At 61.0% G+C, this 20,486-nt stretch overlaps 2 protein-coding genes across 6 annotated transcripts; both read right to left on the bottom strand.

The window, feature by feature from the left end:
- Positions 1-5,573: 5,573 nt before the first annotated feature.
- RIN1 (Ras and Rab interactor 1) lies at positions 5,574-12,266 on the bottom strand. Its single transcript, XM_061163180.1, has 10 exons — positions 12,058-12,266; positions 11,731-11,911; positions 11,519-11,633; positions 11,346-11,418; positions 11,119-11,210; positions 10,207-10,953; positions 9,614-9,919; positions 9,168-9,299; positions 8,890-9,041; positions 5,574-7,927 (listed from the first exon to the last, which is right to left on the bottom strand). Exons 1-10 carry the CDS (start codon positions 12,141-12,143, stop codon positions 7,442-7,444), a joined length of 2,370 nt encoding a protein of 789 aa, XP_061019163.1. The 5' UTR covers positions 12,144-12,266; the 3' UTR covers positions 5,574-7,441.
- Positions 12,267-13,124: 858 nt separating this feature from the next.
- On the bottom strand, positions 13,125-20,239 carry BRMS1 (BRMS1 transcriptional repressor and anoikis regulator). 5 transcript variants are annotated; one of them, XM_061163165.1, is made up of 10 exons: positions 20,106-20,239; positions 17,245-17,390; positions 17,082-17,172; positions 16,795-16,922; positions 16,568-16,647; positions 16,396-16,492; positions 15,773-15,865; positions 14,528-14,592; positions 14,079-14,118; positions 13,125-13,680 (listed from the first exon to the last, which is right to left on the bottom strand). In XM_061163165.1, the coding sequence occupies exons 2-10, from the start codon at positions 17,381-17,383 to the stop codon at positions 13,673-13,675; spliced, it is 741 nt and encodes a 246-aa protein (XP_061019148.1). In that variant the 5' UTR covers positions 17,384-17,390; positions 20,106-20,239; the 3' UTR covers positions 13,125-13,672. The 5 variants fall into 5 exon arrangements, with proteins under 5 accessions (XP_061019148.1, XP_061019133.1, XP_061019146.1 ...); XM_061163150.1 differs by having other exon boundaries at positions 19,938-20,234; XM_061163163.1 differs by having other exon boundaries at positions 19,906-20,230.
- Positions 20,240-20,486: the final 247 nt, after the last annotated feature.

The raw sequence follows: 20,486 nt of genomic DNA, 5'->3' as shown, positions 1-20,486 counted from the left end.
TAGGTAGAGTATGAGACTTGGAGATTCACCAGGGCGCCCAGTTTGGGTGGGCATCTAGCACTCACCTGTGCCCCCGGCCAGGTTGGGAGAGGTAAGGTGGAAGCCACCCAAGAATTTCCCACCCTAATCTGGATGGGGAATGTGGTGGGCAAGCATTGTGGATCTGGGGGTGAGGGGTAGAGAGGGGCTTGTTGTGGTCTTCCGGCCAGTCCTGTTCAGCCTGACTCATCTTGGTTCACCAAGAGCTCAGAGAAGATGCTGGTGCAATGGGATGCTTCAGAGGATAGGTAGGTGGGGATATGGATGGATAGATGGAAGCGTGGCTTAGACTGGAGAATGGGTCAGTGGATGGTTGGGTGGACAGATGGATAGACAGAAGGAATGGGGAATGAGCAAGTGGATGGATAGATAGATGGCTAAGTAGGTGGGTGTGTGGATGAGAAAACGTTTAGATGCCTGGCTGGGTATAGGTGGTGTCAGAATTGCTCACCTATGATTAGTTGCCACCATGATGGGTGGCAGGGTCAGAATGTGACTCTGGGGGTTGAGAGGAGTGTAGCCCAGGAGGACGAGATGGCTTGGGCCTCCCCCTGGCAGGGAACATGGCCATTACCTCCCTGTTACCACCCAGCCGGTTTTCTCTGTTGGGGCCTGAGGTCAGTGTGTCTCCCTGGCTGGCATGGGGACAGCTCAGGACACCAGGCCTGACTCAGGCTGGGAGTCAGGAGGCTGGGGTTCCCTGCTCGCACCGTGGCCTTTGCGGGGAGAGCTCACCTCAGGAGGGACGCGGGGACAGAAGTCCACTTCCCTAGGAGGAGCACTGGCTTCCAGCTCCTGGGACAAGCCAGGCGGTGGTTTTGGAGGCCGTGTGTGGGGCCCATGGGGGTGGGGGTGAAGGCAGCTTGCAGAGGGGGCTGGCCCAAAGAGGGCCCAGTGGAACAGCCAGGATGGGGGGGCTGAGTTTGATTGGGGGGCGCCCCCTGGGCAGGCGTCCTGGAGAGCCTTGGCATGACGGGCCGCTGAGCCAGCACATTGCTTTGTGCACGAATCACCTCCTTTCCTCCTTCCTCTTTTGTCCCCCTCCCCCACCCCCTCCATGTCTAAATTCTTCCCAAACCACCCCAGCCTTCAGGCTTCGGGAAGAAGGGCCAACGGGTGGGCGGGAGGCGCCTGGTCCTGGGTGGGAGAGGTCCCAGGGCAGGGGCGGAGAGGGAGAGGGGTTGACGGCGGGCCCCTCCCCTGCCCCACGTGCTGGTGCCTCTGGATAGGAGAGCCCCACTGCAACGGGGGTGTTGCCAAGAAGGGGTGTCTTCCAGGCCTAGCCCCTGCGGGTAAAGGATTCTGACAGCTGGAGGGGGCTGTGGCCGGGTGGAGGTGGCTTTGCCATAGAGGCCTTGAGTGTGTTAGTGGATGTCACCTTGGTGTTTATGCATGACCGTGCGTGTGCATGTGCGTGTGTGTGTGTGCGTGCATGCACTCTCACGAGCCTGGCACTGCTGTGGGTGTGCACAGCTGGGTGACACATGTCCCTGAGGGCCTGCACCTGTGCCCACAGCCGAGGACAGAAGCATATGGCGGCCCTGGGATGGCCCAACCTGGGCCCAGCTGGAGCCCCATTCCTTCTCCTGGCCGAGGCTGGACCTGAACATCTGGCCACATCTGGCCAGGGGGCTGCGAGTCCTGGAGCCCCCATGAGAGATAGAGGAGCCCAGTCATGCTCTCCGCGCTCCCCCCGCCCAGAGAGGGACCAGGCTCATAGCAGGTCACACAGGTGGAGGCGAGGCGGGGTCTGCACCCAAGGCAAGGAAGGTGGGGGGGGGAGGATCCTGGGACCAAGAAAGGACTGCTCTGTTCCTCTCTGGGGCGCTTTGGCTCGGGGGCTCCACCGAGCAGCCCTGCCGTGTGCTCAAGGGACATCCCGGCTGGCCTTTCTCAGGCCACAGCTGCCTCATCTGTGGCGGGGTACCTGCGGCAGTGGACTCTCTGATCCCTGCGGTGTCTGGCAAAGGCCGGCTGCCAGGGTGATCTGCTCTGCCCGGTTTTATGAGGACTTGCTTGTTCTCAGTGCTGCAAGTCCCCTGTCCCTGGAGCCTCCTCCTTGGCCCTGCAAACGAGGATGGTTGGTCCTCCCGTCTCCAGGGAGACATATCTCCATCCACCGTCTTCCTGCCTGATCAAGTCCCCAGGGACCTCCGTGTCCCACTTCCCTCCCTGACTGCAGGGTGTCTACCTCTCTCCTCCTCTCTCTCGCCTCTGTATCGGGGTCTCCAGCTTCCCTGATGGTCTCTGGGGTCCCTCTGTCTCCTCTCCTGTCCCCCGGATGGTCCCCTCCTTGGTCTCTGGGGTCTGTCTCTCTGTTCTCTGCCCTCTTTCATGTCGCCCCTCTACAGTCTCCCCCGCTCTGTCTCCCCCGTCCTGTCCCAGGGTCTCTGGCTCTCCGCCTTCCCTGGGTGGTCTAGGCCTTCCCCCTTCTCCCCTGGCTCGAAGCCCTAGGGCTGGCTGGGGTGGGAGCCAGGTCTGGGGGCTGTGACCGGGCTGGGAAGGGGAACCCAAGCAGACATGATATTTATGTTAGGACTTCAAAGTGGAGCAGAGCCCAAGGCGGGGGGTTGGTGAGGGCTCTCGAGGGGCGGGAGGGGTGGGAGGGAGGCAGGCAAGAGCCAGACTGAGGTCAGCTTAGGCCCCGCCCTGGTGAGGGTCTCCTTGGTGACACACACCTCCCCGTGGGACACTGAGACCCAGAGTGGGCTATTTTGGTGCTGAGTTCCAAGAAAGGCACTTCCTGCACCCGCGGCCTGTCCCCAACCCCATCCTCTCTTCCTGTCACCCTGCAGGGGGAGCTGGGTCTTCGCCTGGGAGGCAGGGGGCTTCGAGGGGGAGCGGGAGCTGAGGACTCTGGCAGGAAAACATCCCTGGCGCTGGGACAGGCGCGTCCTCAGCTCTCTCTGGTGGAGGCCTTGCCTGGCAGGGCAGCCAGGGTCTGTAACCCCATGGGCCCTGACTGGGCCAGGCTGCTCCAGCCACTCAAGGCCTCTGGGGGCCACAGGGCTGCCTGCCTGAGGGCCTGAGGGGCCGACATGGCTGTGAAGGTCACCCCACCCCTGCCCCACCACCCTTGGCCTCACCCCTGCTAAAGACACCCAGCTGTTGGGGCCAGGAAGGCATGGGGTCAGGGGCCCAGGCCCCAGGCGGGATGGGCGGGAAGGACTGTTTGTCTCATTCTGCGACTCAGTTCCATGTCCTAAGCCCCGTCCAGGAGCCAGACCCAGTAGACACCCCTTCAGGCCGAGGCTACCTCCTCCCCCAGGAAGCCTCCCCCGTCTCAGACTAGAGGCTTGCTCTGGTCCCAAGACCCTCTGGTCCCAGGCCCACTTGGGCCTCCCAAGCCCCAGGCCCCTGGACCGTTCCCGCGGCCCCCCCTTCCCCAGGCACTTCCCATGAATCACTCAGGCTGGAATCTGATGAGCTCAGGCCTCCCCGCCCAGTGCTGCCGGCCTCTGCCTCCTGCCTGGCCAGTGGGGTCGCCACACCCCCACGAGGGTCTTCCCAGCGGCTCACAGCCCCTACTGGGGTCCACCGTGGGGTGGGGCGGCTGAGTGGCGGCGGGGATAGGCCCCGGCCGTGTGGGTCCGCGTCTGTGTCTGCACTTGTGTGTGTGAGCATCTGCACTTCTCCGCCTGTGTAGGAAGGAGGAAGCCTGTCCGAGCCGGGGCCCTGGGTGTGTCCGTGGCAGTCCGGCAGGGGTGGGTGTGTGTGGAGTCCTTGTGGAGCAGGTCACCACACGTCTCCGTGTCTCTGTACGTGGGTCAGGGAGTCACTTTCTGAAGCCGAAAGGGAGGGTGCTGAGGGGATAGCTCTGAGTTCGCAGACCCAGGGATGTCCCTGTCAGGATGTGGCTCAGAGGAGGGGCCGTGTGTGTCCGTGTCCCATCCCGCGGGGCACGAATGGCTTACAGTGTCAGGGTGTTCCCAACGCTCTGGGTGTTCCCCTTAAGGGTGGCGGTGCTCAGGGATTCCGGTAAGCGACCGTGGCAGGTGAGGTGTGACACAGCCCGTGCACAAATGAGTCAGGGCATTTTGTGTGTTAGGTTGTGCACATGAACGTGGTCCCCAGGCCATACGGGGTGTTCATTGCTTTGTCTGCAAGTTGAGTCAGGGCGTTGTGGATCTCAGTGACGCCTTCCTCCCCACCCCTGGCAGGGTCCTCTCTCAGGCCACCCCACGGGCCTGGCTCCTGGGCCTGCCCGGAAAGAGAGCCCTGGAGGGGATGTGGCCGCTCCCGCATTCCCTTCCCAACCTCCGCTAGCAGGATCCTGTTCGCAGGGCGGTCCCAGGGCCCCTCTGCAGAGCTGCTTCCCTCCTGGCGGCAGGCCCTGCACCATCCTTCGAAGGGAGTGCCCTGGGTCCCTGGGTGGCCTCAGGAGAGAAGGGACCTTGGCAATGACGGGGAACAGGGCACGCTCGCCCCCTAGTGGCAGCAATGGAGGCTGCACCGCTGCCCCGAGTCCCAAGAACCGGGATGAACTGGGTAGGCTGAGTCTTTCTGGATCAACTATTCTGCACACACTTACCAAATGCCAGTTCCCGGCCAGGCATTGTTCGAGGCCCCCAAGATTCAGCAGGGAACAAGGCTGACTTGGCTCTGGGCTTCGGGTGAGGAAGACAGACGGTAAACAAACTCAGAGAACTACTGTGAGGTGGTAAGTGCAACAGTTCCAAGTGAGGAAATGACAGCTGCTCCTCCAGAGATGCAAGCATCAGGGTCAGCCCTGCGGCAGTGGCCGCTGGACTCAGCGTGGCCCCTCTCAGGGCCCTGACTTCCTCTTCCGGAGGGTGACAGGCGGGTGGCAGGGGTGGGAGTGGGGCAGTACAGACCCAAGTGCACACTAGGCTGCCCACATCACACCTGACTCCCTCCAGCTGGGGCTGTGGGTGCTCGGCTGGTTCCGACACAGTGGGTTACTGCTGAGTGGATGAGTACGCGAGTCCTTCTCCCTGGGAGGACTATAGAATCTGAAGATCCACGGAACCTGGTGTCTGAGTCCTTTGCCCTGTAACGAGTCACTTCCCCTGAGCAAGCCTCAGTTTCCTCATCTGTAAAATGGGGATAGTGAGGTCACTCCTAGACTGACCTATTGTTCCCTGCCCTGGAGCCCCAAGCCGTCCGGTGACCCTTGGTCATGCGGATTTACTTGGTTGGGACCCCTGAACCATCAGAATCTCTTGAGAAGATAAACCGGGAGATTCAGGCAGCAAGCAAGGCCTGGCAATGCTTCAGTGAGCCACTGCTGCGGGCATGCTGGATTCCCAGGGCCAGGAATTAGGACTGAGCCCTGGAGAGGGGTGGGAGGGGCTTGCAGAGGCCCCCTCACAGGGGCCCAGCAGCCTCCGCCAGTCCTAGTTCCCATGAGACCAGCTCTACATCCGGCCCTGGGGCTCTCTGAACACCTCCTACGACCACGCCAGGACCTTCCTCTGGGACTGAACTTGAGACATCCTGTGTTCGGTTCCCAGAACCCAGCCGCCCTTAGCCTCCCACCTCACCGCCCTGTGCTCTTAGTTATCAAACTCCAATCAGTGGACAACATTTATTGAGCGCCTGTGGAGCGCCCAGCACGGTACAAGGCACTGGGGTGTGGGGCTGGTGGGAATACATACAAGAGTGAAGGGAGACCCTCACCAGTGAGAAGCTTGTGTGTGTGCGTGTGTGGGAGGGGGTGAAGTTGGCAGAGCGCTGCCGATGGCCTAGGGAGAAATTTGGGAGTCCTGCACCCGGGCTGTATCTGGAGGGTCTGAAATCGCAGTGGCTGTGATTTCTGCCTCACAGCCACCATGTCTGATATGTGGGCTGGTGTCCCTTTGTGCTCAGGGCCCGGGCAAGCCCCTGAGACTGGCTAGGGTCCTCCTTCCACTGGGGTCTAGTTCCTTCCCAAGGAGTGGTCCCCGGAGGCCAGCCTCATCCAGACCTCAGACTCCCAAGAGAGCTGAGGGCCAGAAGGCTTGGCTCTTGCACTGCCCCTTAGTTGCTTGGCGGCTGCAAGACTCCAAACCCCAGGACCACCTGCACTGCCGCGGCCCTGGAGCTGCAGTCATCGATCAGGTCGCCCTCTCAGCCGCTTCCTGGGCCATGTGTGCCCTCTTGTGGTGGTTTCCGGGATTTTCTTTGCTCATTTGCTGCCTCCCTGGACCTCCCGCTCAATCGCTCACATCTGTTTGACTCTTTGTGACCCCATGGACTGTAGCCCACCAAGCTCCTCTGTCCATGGGATATCCCAGGCAAAAATGCTGGAGTGGGTCTCCTTCCATTTCTTCCTCCAGGGGATCGTCCAGATCCAGGGATCAAACCCTTATCTCCTACATCTCCTGCACTGCAGGCAGATTCTTTACCACTGAGCCATTGGAGAAGCCCTTGACCTTGAGGATTAATTTATTGGTGGCTTAGAACACAAGGCATAGTTGGAACCTGACTCCTGGTTTGGCCTAATGGTCCGGTGTGTGGTGGCGTCTTAGGAGTCACTTTCCCCAGCCTCAGTATGTAATAAATCAGGCCCTGTCTCCTGAAAACCTCTTGTGGGGTCCAAGAGACTTCAGTGGGAAAGGGACAGTTTCCGAGTCCTCATTCCATTTCAGAAGGCTATCTCACCTGTCCACTTCCCCTGGGACAGCAGCATGCCTGGGAGGACTTCTTCTCTTGGGGAAAGACTGGAACAGGGGTGCTCCCTTGGCTGAGTTTGACCCCCTAGATGTCCCCCAGGGCCGCCTGGAGAACCTCTCCCTTAGGTGAGGGTGGAGAATGGACCCTTGGAGAAGCGTGTGTATGTGCAAGCTGGGGGTTTTGCTAATATTCAACCTCTTTCTCTTCCCCTTCCCCTAGTTGTGCTCTGCTCTGCAACAAAACCATCTATTCTGAGCCGTGGAGGGCTTCTGGGAGACGGCAGCCCAGCAGTAGCACCCCCACTTTACAGGCGAGGACACTGAGCTTCGGATGTGCTTGTTCTGCAGGTGGTATGGGCAGAACTGAGCCCCGAGGCCTTGCTGCCTCTCTGAATCCTCCTGACACCTGGGAATTGGTGGGGCCTTTCTGGGCCTTGAACCCTCCCACCCCTCCCCACTGCCACCAGAGGTGGGGCCCCTGCTGGATTTCTCCCCTGCTGGACACACTCCTCACTGAGGGCTTCCTGGCCTCCAGCTGGGGGAGCAGGAGGAGAGGCCAAGGGCCTTCATCTGGGGCCCCCCAGACCCTTTGGGCTTCACCCAAGTGCCCTGAATGTAGCCAGCAGGTGTGATCGGCGTGCTGGAGGGTCAGAGGTGGCGGCAGACCGGGAGCGGAGTTGGGGAGGCTCTGGGGGCTGCGGCCTGGGCCGGCGAGGCTGACGCTCTGCAAGGCCTTCCCAGCAGGTTCCGAGCTTCCTGCCCTGCGCGGCCCTTCTGTCCACTCCCAGCTACTCCTCTGCGGCCTGGCTCTCCCCAGTCTCTGGCCCCCTTGGCTGAGCGGGGCCTCCCCTGGCCTGGCCCTCGGCCCCCTCGGCCACTGTTGCAGATTCTCCCCTGCCATCCCTGGGGCTGGTTTTGGCCTCGGTGTCCCCAGCTCCCCGGCCCCCTTTCTCCTCCTCCCTGTCCCCTGCCTCTGGCCCCCCACTGCCCTCCCCTGTGGCAGCCCCAGGTGAGGCCCCCGGGGCCTCGGGCTGCTCTGCCTGGCGGTAGACGAGGTAGCCAGCAGTGGGGAGCCTGTGAGCCGGGGCTCCAGGGGGCAGGCGCTGGTAGTCCTGCCCCTTGTACAGGAAGAGGCCAAAAGCATCAGGCTGGGTCACCCGGAACTTGGTGGCACAGAGCTTGTTCAGCGTGGCAATCGAGGCGCCTGGGGGCACGGCCAGCGTCTTGGAGGTGCAGCCACTGCTGGGGTCCTGATAGGCTACACGGAGGAGGTGCTATGCAGGGAGAAGCGAGAATAAGAATTCAGTCCTGCCGGCAAGGCTCGAGGTCGCAGTCCAGGCTCTGCGGTGACAGGGGTGGCTGGAACAGAGCCAGTGGTAGAACCAGCAGCCAAAGCTTTCTAGATAAGGTGAGCTCTGAGGGGGGCTCCATGGATGACAGGGCTGTCCCTGGGCTCACGGGTCAGAGCCGCGGGCTGGAAGGATGGCCCAGCGCGTCTCTACAGCCTATCGATCCCACTCAGGTCAGGCTTACCCTGTGACCCCAGCGCTTGTTCTGAATTAACCCCTTTCATCCAATATCAACCCCAGGATGTAGGTCCTATTACCCCATTTTACAGATGAGAAAACTGAGGCACTAAGAGACTACCTAACTGGCCCAAACTCCCACAGCCAGAAAGCAGAAACGCCTGCATCTGGACCCGGGATCTGGCTACAAAATCTGGACTCTTAGCCAAGGCTAAGGAAGGAAGGGTCCCTTGACTGGATGGAAGGAGGTGAATGGCAGAGATACTCTCTGGCTCTCAGGACACCTCGCCTGAGCCTGGGGTGGGGAGGGGGGTCGAGGGCAGGGAGTGAGGGTGAAGGGGGCATGGGCTGGAAGCCTGAGTCCAGGTGGCAGCCGGAAGCCAGGATCTGGGGTTTGAGCCTGCCTGTGTCCCTTTCCCTTCCCACGTCATGTCTCAGTTTCCTCATCTGTAAAATGGGCATAATAATGACCCCACTTCAGTTTCTGTGAAGACTGTGGGCCGCCAGAGCACTGAGCCGTGTCCGCAGGTGGAATGCACCACCCAGAAAGGCTGGCTCAGACATGTGTTCCGTATGGGGCGCTGTCTGTCGCCTGATGATGCAAGATTGCCCTTCCCCTTTCCACGTCTTTCCTGAGTCTCACTGGGCGACGGAGGAGACCGTGCCAGATGACGCCAGGCGCCCCCCCCGAGGCTGGCCAGTCCCGTTACCTGGAAGCAGTGGGTGGCGGGCAGGCGGCGCTGCTCCCAGAGGCTGAGTGAGCGCTGCAGCTCCTGCGAGGGGCTCAGGGGGAGGGCGTGGGCCTCGGTCAGGCCACTCAGCAGGGCCAGGCTGGCCGAGAGGCTGGTCAGGTAGTAGCCGCCTGGGACACGAGGGGAGGGCTGCGGCTCAGGCTCGGCGTAAGCCACCGCTCCTCCCTGCCTCCCCTGCTCAGTCAGGGCGCCCCAGCCCCACCCAGACAGAAGCGGGGGCCCGTGGGGTCCCTCACCCTCTCCGGTGAGCAGGGCAGGCTCTAGGAGCTCTGACATGTACTCGGCCTCCAGCAGCAGCTCAGGAAGGTCACAGTGGGCCAGGACGAGGCTCAGCAACGGCAGGAACTCATCAGCCCCTGCGCCCTCCCCTGTAGGTAGTGGACGAGGCCACAGGGTCAGGATCATCTGCTACTTATCTTAGACAACGACCCTCCCTCTGCCTGCCAGGCAACGTGGTCTCTACGGCAACCAGGGGCAGTGGATGGGGAGTGGATGCTCTGCTTTCTGGGCCACAGTTTTACCATCAATGAAATGGGAAGGTTGGACCCATCCATATATATATATATATATATATTTTTTTTTTTTCCTTTGTTTTCCCTGCTGTGCCATTCCTAGAGCATCTGCCCGGTGGCCTGCCTCTGACTTGGCAGGGGCCGGTGGGAGGTGGTGGGAGGGGGCATACCTGCCTGGGTCCTCAGGGCCGTGTAGAGCAGCTTGCAGGCCTGCAGGAGCCGCTTGACCTGGGCGCTGGGTGAGTAGGCGCGAAGCAGCTGTAGCAGCTTCTGACGCACCTGCTCCATCTCTACTGGGGAGGGCAGGCTTAAGTGGGACCCGAAGGCGCTGGCGCCCCGGGCCCGGGCCAGGCGGAGGCCTTCAGCCAGGCGGCCCAGGGAGCTGTTGGCTGAAAGCCGGCGCCGCAGGCGGGCCACCAGGATGGGCCGCAGGGGCTTGAGCACAGAGCGGTGCAGCGACTTCTCCAGGATGCATTCTGTGGGGGAGAGGCAGGCAGGGGTCAGAAGAACTGGGGTGGGGTGGGAGTCCCGGGGAGGAAGGGCATGATCGGGAAGGGAGAGGGATGAAAAAGAGGAGGAATCTTTGTGACTGGGAGAGAGGCGGCGGGTAGCAGTTGCTTGAATGGTGCAGAGACAAGGGGGGTGTACATGGAAGAACAGACTGGGAGACAGGCCGGCCCTGGAGAGGCAGAGAGAGTGGAAGGCGGAAGAGCTGAATTCTGGAGATGGGGCTGCACCGGCGGACCCTGGGCTGGAGTCTCACCCAGCCTGTCTGGTGGCAGCAGCTTCTCCGGGCCCAGCTCCGCGCTCAGCATGGCTCGGGCCCGGCTCAGGGCCTCGCGGATGGCCTGCAGCTCCCGGGGTTCGGGGCCGGCACGCACCTGGGTCAGCAGGTCCTGCACCAGCTGTCCCACGGCCGTGTGTCTGTCCTGCGTCAGCGCCACAGCTGCCCGGCCCACCTGCCGCTCAGGCGCTAGCAGGGAGCAGAAGGCAGCACTCATGGACCGAAGCAGGGGCCGCCGCCGCCGCTGGTGGCCCAGGTGGGGTGAGGTCGCTGGGCTCCCCTGGGACCCCGGTACCCCCTCCTCCTCTGAGCTGCTGGGGGAGGCGCAGTCCACCTCCTGGAGGGAGGGCAGTGGTGGGAGGCTGGAGCCGGCGCCCCCTGGCACACGGTACCCCACCGAGCTCTCCCTCCGTAGCAGCTGGCGAGGGGGCAAGCTTTCTGTCTGGTTGGGGGCTGTCCCTGGCAACACCGGGACAGGGGGAGGCGGCACTGCTGGGGGAGACAGGGGGCTGGAGGTCTCCGTGGACACACGCACTTTGAAGCTCCTCTTGAATTTCTCCCGCTTGGTGGGGCCCAGATCCCCTGGGAACAAGGGGTTGAAGAAACATAAGGCGGCCCCGGTGCCCTGGTCCAGCTCTTGTGGGGGCCGGGGCTTCAGCCGGGGCAGCGGGGGTCCTTCCGATGAGCCTGGCTGAGCCTTGGTGTTGAGGGAGGAGCTCCAGAACTCTAGGAAAGAGAAACAGGTTGGACCTTGGGGTGGGGGTGGAGGGGATCAGGGAGGGGACCCAACTGGGGGAAAGGCCCAGGCTTCAGGCTGTGTGCCTTCGCCTTCCCTCTCCCTCTTGGCCGCAGCTTGTCCATCTGTGCAGTGGGTAGCCCGGGAGCCCTTACCCATGCCCAGATGGGAGATGGCTTCCAGCTCCTTGTGGGTGGCTGCCTGGCTGATGGCTCTGGGGAGCTGAAGCGGGAGGAGGAGAATGTCCCTGAAGCCAGAGGGGAGCAAAAAGTGGGCAGTGAGGAAAGCTCTGGGCGGCGGGCACCCATGGGTGAGGAGGACAAGACGTCCCGGGAAGGGAAGCAGGGCCCTGTGGAGAGCAGGCGCCCTGCAGGAGGCTTACCGGGTGTGGCAGTAGGCACAGATCAGCTGGACCAGGTCTAGGAACACGAGCTCTGAGCCCTCCAGGGAGACACCTGAGGGATGGGAAGTGAGGTTGTTCTCTGGGGGGCAACCCCCTGCACCCCGACCTGATGCTTCCAGCCCCTCCCGCCAGGCCGGGCCAATCCCTCTCACCCCCAGCGGTCTCCTGAATACAGTGGCTGGAGACAAAGGAGGGGCCGCTGGCCTCGGGCAGCCGCACGCACAGAGCTTGGCACTGGCGACTGTTAGACTTCCGTACCAGGAACGTCTGCGAGTGGACAGGGGTCAGAGGCTCGAGACCTCTGTGTCCAGCCCCTCGCCCCTCTGCCCTCAGCCTCCAGCCCCAGGGGTGGGCAGAGACTCACCCCGGGGGGCTCAGTCCTCAGCACGTGCAGCGCGGCGGCCTCATTGGCCCGCAGCTGCAGCCACACGGGCCGGGTGAGCAGCAGGCGCTCCCGCAGGCTCACGGTGCGCCCCGGCCGCTGTGATCCACCTGCTTGCACCCCGCCGGCACCAGGCACATCGTACCGCGGGGCCTGGGCTGGCCTGGCGGGGAGGGGGGAGGCGGGGGCACCAGACCTGAGCAGGGTTTTGCCCAACCGTCTCCCCCTCCTTTGCCCTGGGACAGACCCAGCTCGGGTTCCCCACCTTCCACCCCACCCCACCGGGGCTGCCCTTCCAACTTCACTAACTTTTCTCTCTCCAGGTGCCCAGAAGCGAAGCTGGCTGGGTAGGGGGCTCCGAGGGGGCCTGTTCCTGGCTCCCCGGGGGTTTCCATGGCTGGGAGCTCCTCCGGTTTCTCCCGGTTTCTCCTGGGACTCAGAGAAGCCAGCCCCCAAGGCGAGAGCACTCACATTCCCAGTGGTGAGTAACACTTCCTGAGGGCGGTTCGCCCTGTCACACCCGCCAGTTAACTCTTGTGTGTCCACTCAGCCCGGGCAGTGCCTGCTTCCTCTGCTCTGGGCCCAGCCTCTGGGGGCAGGGATCCGCTCCGTGCAGGTGGCCTGCCCAGGGTTCCACCTGCAGGGCTGCCACCTCCACACGGCGCATCCTGCCGCCTTGCCAGACTCCTCGAACTGCACAGGTGGGCAGAAAGGAGTTAAGCAGGGCCTGCCAAGGTCTCTCCAGGCCTTGCCCCTGGGGCACCTTCAAGTCTGTGGTCAATTGCTCATGTGTCCCTGGCCCTGAGGTCAGCCTTTTGGGAGAGTGCCCCCTACTGGCTACAGGTGACTCATGCCTGAGCTTAACTTGGTTTTGGGGATTTCAGGTTGCCATGGAGAAAGGATGCTGTGTCTCCATGGAAACCAACCCCTTCACTTAGTGGAGGTTCTGGGGGTGGTTCTGACAGCCAGCGCTAAACAGGGGGGAGTCTGGCTGTGAGGTCGTCAGCACACGGCGCTGCTGCTGGCTGCCTCCCACGCACACAGGCTCCGCCAGCCCGCCTTGCCAATCTGCCCAGAGACTGGGGCAGGTGCAGACATGATCCAGTCCCTAGGCACGGAGCACCCAGGCCACGTGCTCAGCCTGTGCCACGAGTTGCTTCAGACTTTGTTCACCAGCACCAGGCAGTCCAGGGCCCAGCCCCGCACATCTGGAGCACATGTGTGGGGGAATGCCCCCTTCCCCAGCCTATACCCCAAGTCAGAGGGGGTAGGCTCTGCTCACTGGAGATACCAGGGCCCCCAGCAGAAACTGCCCATCTCAAGCACTCTCCACGAGAGCCCTGATTCCCTTGCAAGGTAAATTAGACACATGTGGGTCATGCCAGAGTCCCAGGAAAGGTTTTAATTCCAGTCCCTGAAATGTGGGAGGCAGACACCAGGAACCTCCTCGAGAAGGAAGACCCGAGGAGCCTGCCTTGTCACCTCCAGCAACAGCCAGGACACGCAGGCCCCCCAAATATAATTTCTGGCTCCGAGTTCCTGCAAAGCGGGACCCAGCTCAGTGACTGGGGTGCAAGGTCAGAAGAAAGGATGTTGCTTTGGCTTAAGACAGGCATGTCTTCGTCAGGGAGGGCTCCAAGGAGGGCGACCTTCGGGAGGGGGCGGTGGTGGGCTGGCTGGGGAAGGAGGAGACCGTCCGGCTGGCCTCGGGCAGCTCCAGGCCTTCCCTGTTCAGGCCCTGGGGAAGGCAGAGGAGGAGCCCAGACCAGTGATGGCTGGAGCAGAGGACCCCAGAGCAGCACGGGAGAGCTGGCTGGGCAGACCCCGAGGGGCCTGTCGGTCTGCCTTTCTGCAGCAGGAAAGTTCAAGTCCTGGGTTTGGTGCCAGCTGCTCCAAGGGGCCGCCCTGGCTGTGAAGAGCAGGGTCAAGGTCCTGAGGGTACACAGGAAGGGAAAAATCACTGCAGGTGAGAGGAAGGCAAACCAAGAGGAAGAGAGGCACTTCATACGGGGGACTGAGAGGAGTGGCCTTAGTCTGGCCCAGGGCAGATGAGGCCGGGAGGGCAGGGCAGCTCCTCAGCCCTTACTAACGGGCTTCCTGGTTCTCCTGGCCCCCGGGCCAGCTACAGAGGCTCAGCATTCCATCCTCCCTAACCAGACCTGGCCCCAACCCCACCCCAATTCCTACCGTGACCTCGAACCCAGAGCTGCTCTCAGACCCAGAGCATCCTAACTGATCTGATATGCCCCTACCTCCCCCCGGGCGCCTTTCCGGGAGGCTGGCCTGGGGGAGGGGGTGGTGGAAGGCGGGACACCTTTGGTGGTTCTTACCATCTGATTTTCTCTTCTGAGGGGACACAGCTGCCCTCGCCTGGGTGGGTAAGAAGAAAAGCCCACTGAGAGGCTGCCTGCAGCATAGCAAGAGCCCCCTCCACAGCAGCCTTTCTGGGATGGGGGGCTGCACATAGGGGTTGAGGGGAGCTTAAGGCCCCTTCTAGGCAAAGGATGGACATGCTCTCTTGTCAGAGACCCAGGCAGCCTGGCTGCCTTCCTTCCTCCCAGCCCATCAAAATCTGCCTGGGAACAAGAAAGGGGCTGAGGAAAAAAGGAGGTTTGGGAGACCAAGCAAAGCCAGGGCACCTGGGCTGAAGGCAGTGGTGCCGGGGGCTGACAAGAGAGCTCCCCAGGGGAAGGCCTGCACAGAGACCAAAGCCGGTCTGGTTGGAAAGGGGGCGCCGCACTGCCAGCCCACACCCTGTGGCAGGCAGCGTTGCACCCACCTTTTTGATGGCCGTCCAGTCCTCCAGGATGTCAATTTCCTGCAGCATGTACACGATGTAGGGGCCTGCGATGGGGGTCAAGGAAGCAGGAAGCCTGGTGGAAGGGGCAGGGGATGGGCCCGGGCCCCCGGCCCAGGGGGTGGGGGTGGGGGTGCCAGCACTCAGAAGAGACGGTGCCGTGGACGCCGGGGTGGGGAGCTGAGCTGGGGTAGCACTCAGGCTGCACCTCCGACCTCGTGGCTTATGGGTTCTCAGCAGGGTGGAGTTCGTGGCTGTGGCCTATTTCAATCTCACCCAGTCCACAGAGGGCTTCCAGACCCAATCTTACCACCCCTTGGCTCCCTCCTCACCTCCTCTCAGGCCTCAAGGTCAGAAGGCCAAGGCCCAGGCCACCCACTCAGGGATCTTGCCCCCCTGTTCCCTCGTCTGGCCCCTTTCCCACCTACACAGGGACTCTCATCTCTTCTGTCCTAAAAACCACCCTCTATTGGTCTCACACACCCATCTGAGGAACAGCCATTCTGTCCCCCTGACGTCTCCACACCCTCACCTCCCACCCCCGCTCAAGTCTCTGCAGTCCAGATTCTTCCCTCCCTGCTTGAACCTGATCCCCATCACCAGGAGGTCAATTTCCTGATAATCTGGTTGCGGCAGAAATATGGAGGGGTGTGTATACCCGAGAATTCAATTCAACTCCGTGCTGGGCTATGCGAGAGGGGAGGCCGGCACAGCAGGCCCTGAACAAGAGGGGCTCACACCTGGGGGTTGGCAGAGATGACTATGTCCAGAAGGGAGGCAGGTGCCCCAGTTCAGGTACAGGGGTGCAGAGGAGAGGGAAGCCACAGCCATTTGTCGGGGAAACCAGGAGAGGCTTCACGGAGGAGGTGACAATTGATGGGAACCGAACAGGCAGACAGATAAAGGCATCCGAGAGGAGAGTGGAAAGTCAGCAAAGGCACGGGGGTGGGAGAGCCTGGGATATGCCCGGGACACTGTGAGAAAGCCAGAAGGGCCTCAGAGGAGGCCTCACTCAGAAAACCATGGGAAAACCTCTGGATGAATGCTTCTGTTTCCCCATGGTCCACACCGCCCAGGAGGACCCTGCAGAAAATTCAACAGCTGGATCTGCCTGGACACGGCCACAGGAGGCCAGATGACCTTAAGTGAGTCTGGTCTGCCTCTCTCTCCCATGTGCCTCCACCCTGACCTCCTGCCCAATTCAGGCCACTGTATGGGGAAGGATACCGGAAACGAGAGGCGCCTTCTTCCTCTTGTTGGGCGGCAGGGAGTCCCATGTCTTCGAGCTGCCTCTGGCGTGCAGTTTGTCATCCCACCACTCTGCGCCCCAGGGCAGAGTCAGCATCAGGGTGCTGTCCTCCCAGGACGCCCCACCCCTGTAGCCCGCATCCCTCATGTGGGCCAGGCCAGCCCATCCCCATCAACCTCCCCAGGGCAGTGCAGAGAAGAAAGGCTTGGAAGCCGAATTCAATCCTGGGAAAGAGGTCACTGTACTTCTGTGAACCTCAGCTTCTTCATCTGTTTCATGGACGGGGGTGAAAGATCACTAACCCCTCCCTCCCCAGTGCCCTGTGTGAACGGACACGGTGGCCATGGCAGGTGCATGTGTGTCAGCATGATACCTCCGTTCAGGAAACTGAGCATGGGGGCGGGGGACCCCTGGGCCGCCACTGTGCGCCAGGCACTGGGCCAGGCCCTTCCCCATCTGCTTTCCGTCAGTCCCCGCGGTGACCGCGGGGCAGATCCTCTTACAAGCACCCCCGAGCAGGCGGGGAAGCTGAGGCCCAGATGGGGAACGGGCACTGAAAGCATAGGGCCAGGCAGGGGCGCTGGCCGGCCACTGGCCTCACCAGAGCTGATGTCCAGACTCTGGCGGTCCTCCTCCAGCCTCTGGATCCGCTCCTGCAGCTCGCCCTGCAGCGTGTCATAGAGCAGCAGCTTCTCACTCTGCAAGAGGCGCCGCGGCTCAGCTGGGCGGGGCGGGGTGGCCACCTCCTCCCCACCCAGCGCACCCACATTCACCTCCAGGTGCTGCCTGGCTCCCTGCAGTTCACACTCATACTTGTTCCTGATCACGTCCAGACAGAAGCCCTTGTAAATCCCTACGGAGGGAGGGTGATGGGCGGCCCGGCTTGGCCAGGGCCCTGGCTGCCCACAAAGGCGGGCGAGCCAGGGCAGGGGTGAGAGGGGAAGGGGACAGGGAGCCGTGGGTTCTCGTAGCGGGGCGGGGCACAGGACGGGCCACAGACCTGCCACCTGAATGCGAATCTTGAGGCTCCGCTGCAGCCCCCCCAGGGGCTCCGTGTATTCGGGCGCCCTCTCAGCTCCCACTTCCTCCAGCCGCACCCGCAGCTGACTCAGTCTTTCCCTGAACAACCTGGGAGGCGAAAGGCAGCCGTGCGCCCATGTGCCCATCCGTCGAACACGTGCCCAGCACCCCGGGTCAGGCCCGCGCTCACGCCGGCCCCAGCCAGCCCTGGCCGGCGCCAGGCCCGCCGCTGCCTCCTGCAAGCCTGGCCCCGGGCCCCTCGCTCACTTCTCCTTCAGCTCCGAGAACTGCTTCTCCAGGTCCATCATCTCACTGACGCACTCGCTGCGGCGCCGCTCATAGTCCTCCTCGTCCATCTCTGGGACAAGAGGCCAGTCAGGGCCGGCTGAGGGGGGTGCGGGCAGGGCGCTCGAGGGTGTGTGGGGCTCACCTGAGCTCTCCTCTTCAGACTCGGTCTGGCTGCCGCTCCGTTCCTCCTCGCTCTCCTCCTCCTCCCCATTCATTTCGGCGGCTGAGTCGCCCTCTGCTTCCATCTCCTCTGTGTCCTTGTTTGGAGGCTGGACGGGCATCTGGGCGCTGGGAGTAGCAGTGTAGCCGTCACTCGCCCCTGCCCCCAGCTTCGAGTGGCAAAGTGGTCACTTGGGGAGTCAAACCAAGCTTCACTGCGGACAGGGACAATCAGGGGAGGGACTGGACTGGACTCGCTGGGCCCCGGGGACACATGGGGTGGGGCAGGTACAAATGGAGTCGTCTACACATTTCCTGGAAATCTAGGAGCCACAGAAATGCCCATCCCCTTGGACATTGTTGGTGATCTCAATCTCTGTAATACTGGCCAAGGTGATGATCCATAAGATGGGAAAGGCCAAGATGGGCTCCCCACTGCCTACAGGACTGGGCCCAAACTTCTGACCCAGGCTTTCAAGGCCCTGCACAGACTGGACTTGAACCACTGTCCAGCTCCTTCACCCACATCTAATGGCCAGTTCTCAAACACACCACGCACTTCCTCCCCAGCGCCTGCTGCCCACTGTGCTGTTCCTTCTGCCTATGAAGCCCTCCACTTCTCCTTCCCCTCTACAATGCTTGGGTCCTCTCGCTATGCTCAAATCCTATCTCCTTCTGCTTCCTCTAAGACCCCACGTCATCAGTTCTCCACTCTCTTCTGCATGCTCAATTTTCCCTCTTGGCAGCTTTTAGGAAACTTTAGACATGCTTAGGTATTTCCCAACATACAGAAAAAGCAGAAACACAAAACTTCATCCTACTCCACTCAATTACCCACTTCCCATCTTTTCAACGTCTTGTGAACACTTGCCCTTCCTACTCTTTCACCTTCCACTTGTTCCAATCTGTTTCTGTAGCATCGCTCTCAGCTGAAACTGATCCTGTAGTTAACAGATGACCTCCTTGTGCCCGATGCCAATATTTTTCAGTGCCTATCTTGACTCCTCAGCAACAAAGAACACTGTTAAGCATTCTTTTACTCACCAATTTAATCTTTATTGAAAAATCTAATATATGCTAGGTACCATCAGACACTATGGCAGGAGCTTGGCTCAAGTGTGGCAGACAGAGAGTCTCTGATCTCAAGGAGTTTACAAGTTCCTGGGACAGAGAGGCCAGGAAGCAGAAGAGTTAAGACCAATGGCATATGGGAGAGGCAGCTAACTGAAACCTGGAGCTTGCTGCAGCAGTGAGGGCTTGCAGAGGAAGATGGGCCAGACTCATGAGCTGAGCTGGTTGAGGAAGAGAAAGCATTCTAAGGAGAGTGAGTGGCATGAGCAAAGACCCTGAAAGGAGAGAAAGGGCAGGATTGGGGGCACATGGGTCTTAAGCCTCAGAGAGAAATCTGGGCTGTAGAGATCTGGTCATCACATATAGTGAGTTCTTCAGACCTTGGGAGAGAGTGCAACCAGCAAGGCAGAATGTGTGGAGTGAGAAGGGGCTCATGATGGAACTCCAGGGTCACCGAAGGGGCAGATGATGAGACCCCTCCAAAAAAGAAGAAAATTAGCAAGAGATGGAGGAGGAAAAACTCAAAGTTGGGGAGAGAGAATTTCAGAATGAAGAAGTGACATTGCCAAGTGTGGCCAAAAGATCACCCAAGAGGAAGAATAAATAGTCTTATCAACAGATCATCTTTGCCTACTGGGGGCTTCTGTTTCACTGTGATACCTTCTCTGGGCTTCTTTGTAGTCCTCTAGCTCTGTGCAGTCACCCTTCCTGACTTATTTGTCTATTTGCCCATTCTCATGTCTGTCTCTCCAACCAGCCTGTAAGCCTCACCAGGGCAGGGCTGCACATGTGCTTTATTCACCCATTTGTACTGACTCATTTGATGACTGGAGGATTTGCAAATACAAAGTTAAACAAAAACTTCTGTAGGGCAGGAATTGGCTTTTACTTCTCGGTAGCCCCTGGCTTCTGCAAAGGTACCAAACATCAAATAAAGTCATTGGCCTAAGTTTCAAAGTGGGCTTCCCTGGTGACTCAGATGGTAAAGAATGTGCCTGCAAGGCAGGAGACCTGGGTTTGATCCCTGGGTGGGGAAGATCCCCTGGAGAAGCGAATGGCTACCCACTCCAGTATTCTTGTCTGGAGAATTCCATTGACAGAGAAGCCTGGTGGGCTACAGTCCATGGGGTCGCAAAGAGTCAGATACGACTGAGTGACTAACACTTTCAAAGTTTCAAAACATCCCTCAATGATTTCACAAATGATCTCAACCTGGCCTGAAAGCCTCGGTTCACCAAACCAGCCTCTTTCCCATCCTGCCTCAATTTCCAAACTTTGCAGTTATTCTTCACTAGTAAGGCCTATCTTTCTGGGCCAGAAAGTGTGAGAGGTTGGGGAAAAGTCTCTCCAGCACTCTCTGAGTCTACTGCTTACCCTGGGTATAAAAAGAGAATAACCATTGCCACTCTCAGTGTTGTAAAGGCTGCAAGCGGTGAATGGCAAAGCAAATTGTAAGGCACTGTGCACATTGCAATTTATCTTTCAGAAAGTGAGCAAGTCGAGGGCAGGGCTCCTAAGAAGGAAGATTCTGCCCCAGTCTCGAAGAAGCCAACCCAGCCCCTCCACGGCGCACCGAGAGCTTCCCGCCCAGTTCCATCTCCGTACGTGCAGGCGCGGGCGGGAGAATCACTGGCTCTTCCGCTGCCAGCTCTGGTCCCGCGGTCCCCGCACGCGTCCGGCCGGTTAAGTCTCCGCTTCGGCCCTGGAGATTGGGCCGGCTCCGACCGACTGATCGGAGAGGGCAAACCAGGCGCCAGGGTTGGCGTTACGCACCCGCGGGGAGTGGGGCCTCTGACCTCACGTCCAAAACTCCCTGAGAGGTGCCGGAGGATGCGGACACTGGGCTCCGCCGCGGGGCTCCCGGAAGCGCTGGGCCGGCCTCTCTCCTCCTGGGGCGGGGGCCTGGCCGCGCTTCCGCATGCGTCATCAGGAGGCGCCTAGCGGAACTCTCACAATTGGGCAGCTGGGGGTGAGGCAGGCTGGGATACCGCGGGCCGGTTTCCATAGCAACCGATCGAAATTTACACAGGCTCTCGACAGGCAGGAAAGGCCCTCGAGCGTTCTTTGCCATGAAGCCCGCGCGCCACGGTCGGCAGCCACCTCCCCCGGCTTGAAAAGGGGAGAACCTGCGACCTGTTCTCCCATCCCCGCCCG

Source organism: Dama dama, chromosome 2, assembly GCF_033118175.1.
Source record: "Dama dama isolate Ldn47 chromosome 2, ASM3311817v1, whole genome shotgun sequence".
Lineage (NCBI taxonomy): Eukaryota > Metazoa > Chordata > Mammalia > Artiodactyla > Cervidae > Dama > Dama dama.
Note: the sequence above shows the minus strand (reverse complement) of the source record. Positions and strands in the feature narration are given on the sequence as shown.